Raw genomic sequence first — 11096 nt, 5'->3', positions numbered from 1 at the left:
CCTTCGCCAGTTGCTTTTTCACTATGGGAGAGGGAACAACCACCGTAATGGAATCTTCCACCTCGACACACTGCGGGAGCACTTTCTTAAGTGCTTGGTGTTAACCCTCACGGCACACGGACACCCCATCACCTACGACGGACGTGTATTATGTATTTGGTAGAGTCAGGTACCGGGCTTGTCGGACCAATAGGGAAAGGTAGAGTGATCGCCGATGAGAGGCGCACTTTAACTTGGACATTCAAGGGATTAGTTGGTTAAGCATGGGCGCCCAAGTGTGAATGGGGTGAGCTCCTATAAAAGCCAACTAAACCTAATTTTTACTCATTCTCTCATTTGTGCAATTGAAGAGTGCTCTTGCTCCATCTCCATCTTCTTCTTCTTCACCTCCTTGTGTGTGTGTGTGTGAGAGAGAGAGAGAGAGGGAGAGTGTGTGTGCGATCGAGCATTACGAAGGCACGACGGCGGCGAAGCGGTTGAGCGCGGCACGACTGCAGCTTCTTCTTCATCGCGGCGAGGAATCCACCACGAAGGCGAGCGTAGAGCGGTGAGTGACACACCCTTTGTTTTCTTGAGCTTGCTAGTTTAGGCTTGTTGTGTGCTTGGAGCCGTTTGTGGCTCGCATACGGTGTATTGGCAAGTCCCTTGCTCCGACAGTGCGGCAAGGAGCGCACACTTGGAAAGCTCTGTCCCCTTTGGCCACTTCAGCAGCATCCTCCTGCGTCGTCAAATCCTCACGCGACCTTTTGTTTAATGACAGTGCACACAGGATTGCCGCTAGGTCTTTGTCCACCTGCTTCTTTCTTCGTTTCAGTTCCTCCTTACTAAGATCAGTAAGGGAGCTTTGACCGCTATCATCGGCGCCCGGTTTCACTAGGTCGCCTGTCGGCTTGATAGCCTTGAGAGCGTCGAGCTGCTCTTTGCCCGAAACTGCTTCAGCGTAGGATGGCTTAGAGGAGCTCGCCATGGCGCGGTGACAATCCTCACCGACACCAACTTACTGTAAGAGTTACAATAATCTCTGATAATATTCAAAGTGCTGCAGTAGGGGGGGGGGGGGCTGCACTGCCTTTTGCTTAACACACCGTGCGTGTTGCTCAGCTCCCAGTCTCGCCAAAACTTATTCGCAAAATGTCCATGTGCACATTATCTTATTAGGTAGGCTCAGAAAATGCTTATTGAGGCAAATAATCGCGACGCCTTGTTGATAATCGCCTTCACAAAAAAGATAAGAATCGCTTAGCCAAACTTAATAATCGCTGCGTGCTACCGTCGTGGGGGAGGGGGATGCACCGCCTTGTTGAAAGCTTTTGGCAGGCGGCTATGCTCGAAGCTCTATCACTCTACCACACCTTACAGCAGGACGGAAGCCCCCCGGTCTCACAAGGTCACACACCTCAGCTCATCATTGACAGACACTCTTCAGCGCTTCAGACCATTGCGCCGACCTTCAGACCCTCATACATTAGCGCCGCCGAACCCTGTGATCACCATCGTTTAGTCTGCGCGATTATATATTATTCAGAGCTTCAGCGCGATTATTAACAGACCCATATTTCTTTTTTTATTATTATTTTTATTTCTGATGTTCTTAATACGATCCACTCACAATTGTGAGTTTTACCCAAAAAAAAAAGAAGGGATGTTTATCGCATGATGTGAAGTATTGATTTAATATAATTTTTCATAATATTTTATTTTATAAAGAGTCTTTTCACTTAAGGACTTAATAAAGATTCAATTCATGATGTGACGTATTGATTAATGAACTTTTCATAATATTTTAATATGTAATTTGCCTAAGAAGGCCATATAAAGGAGTTGATAGAGAAAACGTGCGAATCTCTCACCATCAAAAGTTTCACTATCACATTAAATGTAATGTACCCTTTGTTTGCACTTTAATCTTTTCATCACCATTTGATTACATACAATATGATTTTTTCTTCGTTTTGGTGTTTTTAAAAGGTGTCTCTATATTGGTGTTGATGTGAGGTATTAAAAATGTATAAAGAAGATCCTCTCCCTCTCTCTAACTGATGAAAATAAGGGTAAACTTGAAATTCTTTTGATTTTTAGGTCAAAATTTGAAGCTTTTGCCGGTAATAACACTAAAATTGTGTAAATTTCTCGATTTTTTTATAAGCAAGCTCAAAATATAATTGAGATTTTATAATTTTAACTGATTAAAATACATTGGACCTCGATTTTTTCCCAATACTACCTCCCTCCCTCCCTCCCTCTCTCTCTCTCTCTCTCTCTCTCTCTCACACACACACACACACACACACACACCAATGTTTGAATTTTTTTATAAAAGTAGAGTAAAATTACAAAAAATATCGAATATTTTGTAAAATTTCTTCTTTGAATATACCCAAAGGAAATTTTGTATGTTTTTCAAAATGATGTTTCTTGAATTTTGATGTCACACACACACACACACACACAATTTATTACAACTAAAAATATTGCCTTCTTGAGGCCACCGTAAAAACTTTACCTTGTTTTCTATTGGGCTTGGGTCTTTATTGAACTTGAGTTCTATACATCACTCCATGTACAAGATTCTGTCAAATGTTTGTCTTCGTTATTGGTCCAAGGAAGGTATAACAAGCATTGTTCTCTATAGTGGTCTTCTGGGTTTTTAAGAATGTTATATTTCACGAATCTTATGATTTTAGCTTTGCGCAATGGTTTGTAAGTCGTTCTGTCTTGTTTAATTGTTGATGCATATTCAGCCAAGCATAGATGATGAAGGCTTTGTGATCTTTTAACATATTTATCAATAATGTTTTGGAAGAATATGTTTGTGTCAGATGAGTGTAGTCTTTGTAGACATGCTTTCCTTTTGAGAACTAATGCACGTTGGAGGGTTAGTACTTATGTATACAAAGTCACCAGTTGTAGTATGGAGTGGTAACGGTAGCGCTATGTAAGATGCTTGTTGTGCACTAATTTGTTGTGTGTTGAGAATAGTATTGCCGACCTTACATAGCCGCTCAATTGTTGTTGTGTTGTTGGCCACACAAATATCAAATTGAGATCTTATTACTGCTATCAATGTGTTGTCGATTTTTGTCATGTATGATGTGCAATAACTTGTTGCACCATGTGCGTTCAAGACGAATTGATTATCAGTGTTTGCGTCCCATAGTGTTGCAATTGTGGGGTTGAAATTGTTTGTATAAATGTCCGTCATGTTTCGTTTCAAGAAGATTGTTGCTGTGGATAGTGAGTTTGTTATTGCCAAAGTATATTCTTCGAATGTCAAATGCACGCTTTGTAGCCATTCCTCAAAGGAAATGCTAGTTTCAATGGGAAGTGTATTGAGGCTAATTCTGAATGCATTTAAAAGTTTTCTTGCTTCTCATTTGGTTGTCATAGTCATTGCTAGTCGGGGTCTAAGAATGATTGTGAATGGCATGGGGAACCTTGGGAAGACAAAGCGACAGGATTTGCTTTTCTTGAGACAAGTTTTTCTATGTTGATGCATTTGTATTTCACAAAGGTCTGATGGAAGCTTGGAGCTGTTCGTACTTATGTACATGACTACGAATGCCACAATAGCATCATCTGTGTCATGTTCGAATATAGGAGCTTGTTCAACCCATAAAAGGCCATGATCATGCTGGCTGCCATGGCTTTGGAACTCTGTCACAAAGAAATAATCAAGAATTTTTCCGCATAATTTGCTATCGTTAAGTAGTATTCTTTTCATGGCTGTGAAGCGGTTAAGGTAGAAGCGAGTTGTTGTTATTGGATCTGCTCGCACCAAACGTCCACGAAAGGAGCTATCGCTTTCATCGCTATCTTGTTTAAGCGGCACTATTTGTTCCAAGGCATCAACAAGTTTTTTCCAATGTTTTTCAGCTGAAGAAAATGTCACAAAGAAAGTTGGTGGCCCTAGCTGTCGAATCATGCCAAAAACCTTTTTTCTTTATTTATCTTTGTACTGGCGAGGTACGAAGCGCTTCAAAGTCTATGTACCCTAGTTGTGATGAGACTACTTTTTCTATATTTGTGTCCTGACAAACATGTCCAGCAGACAAGGTTCTTCCCTCAAGTTTTGCTTTGCGTAGGCGTATCCAAATGGAGGATAGTTTTTTTTTTGTCATGATTTTCACTGATTTGAAAAATAAGATTTTGATGTTGAGGGCAAAACGCCTATCTTTGTGCATGAGCTCCCATTTGGCTACTGTTTGGTAACTTTTAGATACGTGTTGGTGGTATTTTTAGGCTCTCCAAAGAAGATCATAGGAAAACTAAGCTCCTCACAGAACACATCAGCAAATAAACCGAGTGGATTGTTCCCCTTTGATGGTGCGACATACAAAATTTTATTATTGTAATCAACAACTTGCTCAACAGTAGTGATGTTGTGCAGGAGCACATCAGTGTCAATAGCTTCCTCGTTCTCCATCTCATATCTGTTTGTGTCTAGGGGAAGTGATGAGTGTGAGATTTCTTGAAAGTGTGCAAGCCATTTATCATTTATGGTTATGTTTTTCTTCTTATACAAAGAGGTATCAAGAAGAGCGTGTGTGGCCTTTAGTGTCAGCAATGGTCTAACAAGGCCAGATAAGTAGCAATGTGTGTACTCGAGCTTGCGTTTGAGCCCTATCAAGACTGAAGCCTCATGTTGGATAAATCGAGGAAGAACTTGTAGTGTTTTTTCGATATTTGCAAGGACATTGACGACACTCCCTCGCAAATCATATTGGCCATCATAAGTTAGTTCTTGAATCTTTGCAAACGGTATGCGAATGGAGACCAGGCGTGCTTCGACATTGTTCAGTTGCAGGACTGGTAAGAGAGGGTTGTTAAAGCCCAATGTATGCAAGCTCTCAAACGGCATCATAGGTCTGTTTGATTTGTGTTTGCATGCACGGCAACAGAATAGAGAGGAGCATCTTTTTTGTTTTCCACCTCCAGCATGTAAGCACAGTGGAGGAGTGAAATGTGTGACTTGCGAGCGGAAAAACAAGCGGCCACACTTTTTGCATGGATGTGTAGGTGTGTCATTAAGCCTCTTCAGGATTTTTTTTACAATCTTGTTTTTTTGTTGTGGATGAATGGAAGGATGTTGCTGCAATGAGGCAGTCTCTGTCAGCTTTATATGCCTTAGTCGCTTCAATTTTGTTGTAATTGCAGAGTGTGTATGGACACAAAGTGGTTGCTTTTCAATAAATAGATTTGCGATTTGAGTAGCTGGTTTATACATGTTCTCTCTCCACAAGTGGGTTAATAAATCACACTCTTCAATTGTCCAATGGACAAGTTTAAGATGTGATTGTGAAGTCGTGAAAGCATAATAGATGAAGTCGATAATAGATCCATCTATAATTAGAAGTCCTTTTTTGAACTGTTCAATTGATTTTCCAACTACTTGTTTTTTTGTTGTGTCCACTTGTAGCATTGTGAAGGATTACGGTAAGTGTTTTTTCGAATTTGTGAGCGAAAATATTGATGACTTCCATCGTGAGACTCATCGATGTTTTACAAGTATCGTATAGAGCATGCAATTGTGTAGCTCTTTCACTTAATGACTCTAGCTGTGATCCAAAGAAGAATGAAGCTGAAGAGTGTGTGATAGAATTCGTTAAGTGGTTCTCAAACAAGCATTGTTGCATTATAAGTCTAAATGACTCAAACCTTAAGTTTGTTTGCGATACACTATGAAGTGCTCGAAACAATTGTTGATTAAGAGGATGTGTTTGCATAAATAGCATGTCAATGTCTCTCTTTTGGAATACTGAAACCAGTAGGATTTTCCATTATAGAGAGAGGAAGAGAGTAGTGTTTGTTGTTTTGCATATAATTGATAGATATAGAGAGGAATTGAGGAGTAGACACACACACACACACACAAAGCTTGTGTGTTGCTTTACAAACAATGGACATTGAGAGAGAGAGAGAGAGAGAGAGAGAGAGAGAGAATGTTTTGTGTATCTATGTGTGCCTATTTGTAGCTGATTCTAGATCGATAGATAGAGAGAGAGAGAGAGAGAGAGACAGAGAGAGAACAGAAATACAAAAATGTTTTGAGTTCTCAATTCGGGGAAGAAGCGAACAATACTTATAAGCATAACCACAATACTTAGAACCACAACCAAAAGTGTGCAAAAGCACGTTACAAATAAGTAGAGGATGGAAGCATTGGTTTTGTTTGAGGATATAGTTAGAACAAGCAAGCAAAGTAAAGCGTAGCTAATAATGAAAGACAAACATTCACAAGACTAAGATTCAGTTTGATACGCCACCACGTGGCCACTCGCATTGATTTTGAAACGACCAAAGCGTGAGGTTGTTGCCAAGGTATCTCTTGCCTCAGAAACGGACTCTGCGTAAATTTGGTTGAAGGTTCTATCCAATGCAAGCACTAAATCGACTGCTACACCAATAATTTGCACATCAAGAAGCTTTTTGTCTTTTGTTGCAATACGTGCTTCCAGCTTCAGTGTTGTGATTATTGTGGTGTTGTTATTGCAAGATCCACAATAAGGTGCCTGCCTAAGTCTATACACTTTTTGGGATTTACAATGCTTCTCCAGCAGCACACTATTGAAGTTGACAAATCGGAGGGTGCCAACAACCTGGACAAGGTAACTATGTAAGAAAATTAGAGAAGTCACTTCTAATATATCATTATATGCTATATGAGTGCACCTCACGAGTGTAATCCAAATTTTCGGTTTGAGCCTGAAAGACGGCAGCAAGCTCCTCTCTGAGGCGTGCACTACGAACAAGCAGTAGAATTGTAACATCCAGTATTGACAAGGTATTGGCCTTGGCAAGGAATGCACCGATGTTTCTTGCAACGCACATTACAGGGCCATCAACAACCATTTCTTGAAGCAATTGTTGGCAATCATCTTTGCGAGAGTTCACAAAACTCATCTACAAGAAAAGATTAAATATGGAAACAAAATCAAAAAGAGCATCAATATATCATGGAAGATTTCAAATGTATAATAAAATACTAGAAAACAATAAGCAAGATAGGTCAATTCTTACAAATGCCCTATCTGATGGGAGAAGACCATCTGCAACCAGAATGTCACCAACAGACCCACCAAATCTTGACTGCGAGTTGTGCTTTTGTAAAATAACAAAAGCAAGTGTGCTCAATTGAGAACGTCCACTCGAAGATTGTTGTGCACCTATCTCATCAAGAAATGCACGTATCTTGCAATCAGGGGCGAATGTAAGAGACACGGGGAAAGGTTCCGCTGTGCTTATCACAGTAGTAGCATCGATGTACAAGGTATACAGTGTTGACCCCCCATCTGCCCTATTTTTGCGTCTGACAACTGGGCTGTCAATGTGAACAAAGTCACCGAGGTGGAGCTTGTCGACGTAGAGCTCTATGTATGGATCATTGATCGCCACCATAATAGTGTCGGTGCATTCTTCATCAACCAAGTCAAGCTTCAAGTAACGGTTGTATTTTAGTTGGTCAAGACCAACTTTGTAGGTCCCATATAGATTCAATATTTGGCCCTCAATACAGAATTGTGGGCTTGAGTCAGAGATATCAACGATCAAGAATTGTGGGAGAAGACGTTGAGGAAATGGAACAATACTAAGATCAATAGGCTTCCTGTCTAGTTGAGATGATTCACCCAATCCATACAAGCCAGAAGGTTGAATAGAAGGCTGAATTTCAATCGGGCTCGGATCGTTGGTATTGTCAAGAGGTATGTCCTCAATAGGGTTTGGGACAATTGTTGCTTGGAGTGGTAAGGGAGGCTTAATAGACAAAGGCTCAATATCAAGAGGTGTGGTCTTGTTTAGCGCATGGGATGGAACAACTGTTTCAACATATGCCTCCTTCTTGATATTAATGGGCTCCACCATGGGTTGCTTACCTACATAATCTAAAAGATAGCAACAAAAACAAACAACTCTATGAGTTGATGAAATCGCTCTCAAATAGACATGCTTTTCCAATAATGAATGCTCACATGCAGAGTTCATCGGGTCGTTCAAATGAAACAGTGCGTGTGCAGTAGGCTTGTGAGGCCTATGAAGCTCCTGCTTCAATCTTTTGTGAGGCGCTGATGATGTGCAAGCAATTGGGGGCGCGTCGGAACGTTTACCGCTTGAGATAGGAGTACCTTCTACCAACCTTCAAAGCTTTGTAGAAAATTAATTATGAGCACCTAACACCTTCCATATATAATGAAAAGTTTGATAATGATAGGTAGAAACACAAGCAGTCATTTGTCACACGAACTGTTCAAGGTGACAACCTTGCCATATAACTTCTCCTTGTATATCAAAGCACCTAGAAGACAAAGAAGCGCTTTCAATTATAGGAAGGTGGTAATCATATGAGAGTGACAAATGTTGTTGTGATACAGGTCTATGCATGTCTGTGTGTTGTAGAGCGAGAGAGCGAGAGAGAGAGAGAGAGAGAGAGAGAGAGAGAGAGAGAGAGAGAGATTCAATGATTATGTGGCGAGAATGACGAGATATTAAGCACCATAGATGACATGACACAAGACAAGATAATAATTCTTGTCCTCATATCTTACACAGGTAGATTAGTTATGATGGAAGGAAGTTCGACACAAAATATGATGACCAAAAGTCCATAGATGGCCTATCGATAGGAGAGCATGTTGACCAAGTATGATTACTCAAGAATGGCCTACCAATTGGCTTCTTAAAACCTAGCAAACTTAAGATGGAGAAGAGGGCATGGACCTAGAACATTGATCTTTGAACTACATATTAGAAGGATTGTAGTCGTGCAAGCCTACGGTCATGGAGAGAAGCCACAATGCGGGGACGCAAAAGAAATCCTAGGTGTGTTGCACAACACACATGCATATAAAATGATCAAGCCATTTCGACCTTTGAACCATATAGTAAAAGGATTGTAGCTGTGTAAGCCTATGTTCATGGAGAGAAGGCACAATGCGGTGATGCGAAAGAAAGCCTAGGTGTGTCGCACAACGCACATGCATATGAAATGGTCAACCCATTTTTGACTCTGTTTGGTCGATCTAAGTCGAGAACCACATAGTAGAAGCATTGTAGCCGTGCAAGCCTATGTTCATGGAAACAAGGCACAATGTGGGAATATGAATGAAAGCCTAGCTGTGTCGCACAACGCATATGCATATGAAATGGTCAAGCCATTTCGACTCTATTTGGTCGATGTGAGTCCAATTCGAGGTGCTGTTGCGTTTCTGCTGGCGTCACGATGGGCCAAGATACAACACGAAAAGTGCAAAGGAGAGAGAAGTCAAATGAACAATACTGAAACGGATTCGAGCCTAGGCAGAGATTGTCGCACTAACGAGCTTCCAAATTTTCGCTCCGCTAGCTGTGGCGATAAAGTCATCAAATAGAAAGAGGTCTATCCAATCTCAAAATCTTTATGTATTGCAAGAATTCTAGCACGTATTTCTATTTTCTTCGCTTGAAACGCTCCTCGACATGTTCAAGTGATGAGCATTGCAATTGACATTGCTACTTCGAGGGTTATGAAAGCTAGATATAAAAAAACCAAGAACGGCCTTATGGAACGCGAGAAAAAAGCCAAGATTACGCAAGGACTCAATAACATGACAAGACGACAAGAAGAGAATCCGCGAAGCAACCATCACATTTCCATGACAATAATGAAAGTAAACACGATTAGACAATAATATCAAACAATCTCGCAATGAGTAACACATTCATAATGCCAATGCACAGTAGATTCGATGATACAAATTCTTAAAGAGTTTGGCCAAGCAAAAACAGTAAGTAGAACAAGATGAAAATCTTCAATAGGTCTCACCGCCTTCAAAATCCATGCTGTCAGCACCATCAGAATCTCCATTGCTTACGTACCATTCTCAGGCTTCAGGAGCAAAAGAACTCCCACTATTTTGTTTGGAAGCCATTGCCAAGCAAAGTAATTTTAGCACAAAGTGTTTTCACATAGTTCTTCTTTAGATACACAAAGGCACAACAATGCATGCTTTTATAGAATTTCACAAGAGGTCTTCAAAAGTGACGGTGAATTCAACTTTAGCAAAGCCATTTCTTTATTGTAGGCTGAAAGAGCACGTTTTTAAAATTTCTTATTGGCAAATTGAAGGAAAGGAATTTACTCTTGGCAAATTCAAGGAAAGGAATTTTGTGTATTCAAAAGATGAATTCATGGTAGTGAACTCGCATCACTGCAGTACAGCGTGGGTAGTGAACTCGCATCGCTTGCAGTGCAGCGTGGAAAAGAAAGCTCATGGCATTCAATGCCTTGTAAGGCGCAACAGGCAATTGCCATCAGCCTTGTAAGACGCAGCAGCCCGATACACTTCCTGCAGGACGAAATTGCACAGCCTGGTGCAATGGCCCTCCATTTCGGCACGCCTTCCATATGGGCTGCAGGCGTCCCCTCTTCCAGGCGCTGCAGGGCGTCCCCTCTTCCAGGTCACTGTTGCACCCACTGTACAGTCTGAAGACCTGCTCGCTGTCATGAGATGGGCCTCTTGGCTTGCAAGTTGCAATTGCCCTGCGCAGCCACGGGGCTGACCTCAGTAGTCTACCACAGTCTCACACTAACTCCCCCACTCATTTGGCTCCTTGAGCATCGCAGGCGTCCCCTCTTCCAGGCGCATGCGTTGCAGAGACTACACTGCATTGAAGCCTGTTGGCCACGTGTCACCCATCTCCATCTCAAAAATCGACGGCCAAAAAATTGCCCGTTTTCTCCACCAGGCCCCTATGGCCTCTGCAGGCCAAAAAGACTTTCTTGAAGACTGCATCATAAGATCAAACTCCTATGAATATTTTGTTTAATGATTTGATCTCTAAAGTCATTTTCAAGCTTGCAGACAAAGTAAATGCTGCCTTAGAGAATAGTTTCTATTCCAAAGCTTTAACTTTCTATTCACAAGACTTTTGAATCCCTTAGGGACACTTGTCTCTCAAAGAAGGTGATGTAAGAAAACAAAAGGGACAACAAAGTTATTTTACAAAGACCCTTGCCATGTGGCGCTTATCAACCAAAGAATCCAACGGCCTCAATGTGCAACAACCTTGCACAATGAACCCTATGGCCTTCAGCATGCCAATAATAATGTACCTTGCACAAT

The 11096-nt window shown here is 41.2% G+C and overlaps 1 protein-coding gene across 1 annotated transcript; it reads right to left on the bottom strand.

Annotated features, from left to right (window-relative positions):
- Window positions 1-6239: 6239 nt before the first annotated feature.
- On the bottom strand, window positions 6240-8118 carry LOC147450040 (uncharacterized). Its single transcript, XM_086520637.1, has 4 exons — window positions 7942-8118; window positions 7018-7866; window positions 6670-6900; window positions 6240-6596 (listed from the first exon to the last, which is right to left on the bottom strand). The coding sequence occupies exons 1-4, from the start codon at window positions 7978-7980 to the stop codon at window positions 6240-6242; spliced, it is 1476 nt and encodes a 491-aa protein (XP_086376763.1). The 5' UTR covers window positions 7981-8118.
- Window positions 8119-11096: the final 2978 nt, after the last annotated feature.

The sequence above is a fragment of the Adiantum capillus-veneris genome, chromosome 9 (genome assembly GCF_014529385.1).
Source record: "Adiantum capillus-veneris isolate H3 chromosome 9, ASM1452938v2, whole genome shotgun sequence".
Lineage (NCBI taxonomy): Eukaryota > Viridiplantae > Streptophyta > Polypodiopsida > Polypodiales > Pteridaceae > Adiantum > Adiantum capillus-veneris.
The sequence above is the reverse complement of the archived record's forward strand: the minus strand, read 5'-3'. Positions and strand labels throughout refer to the sequence as shown.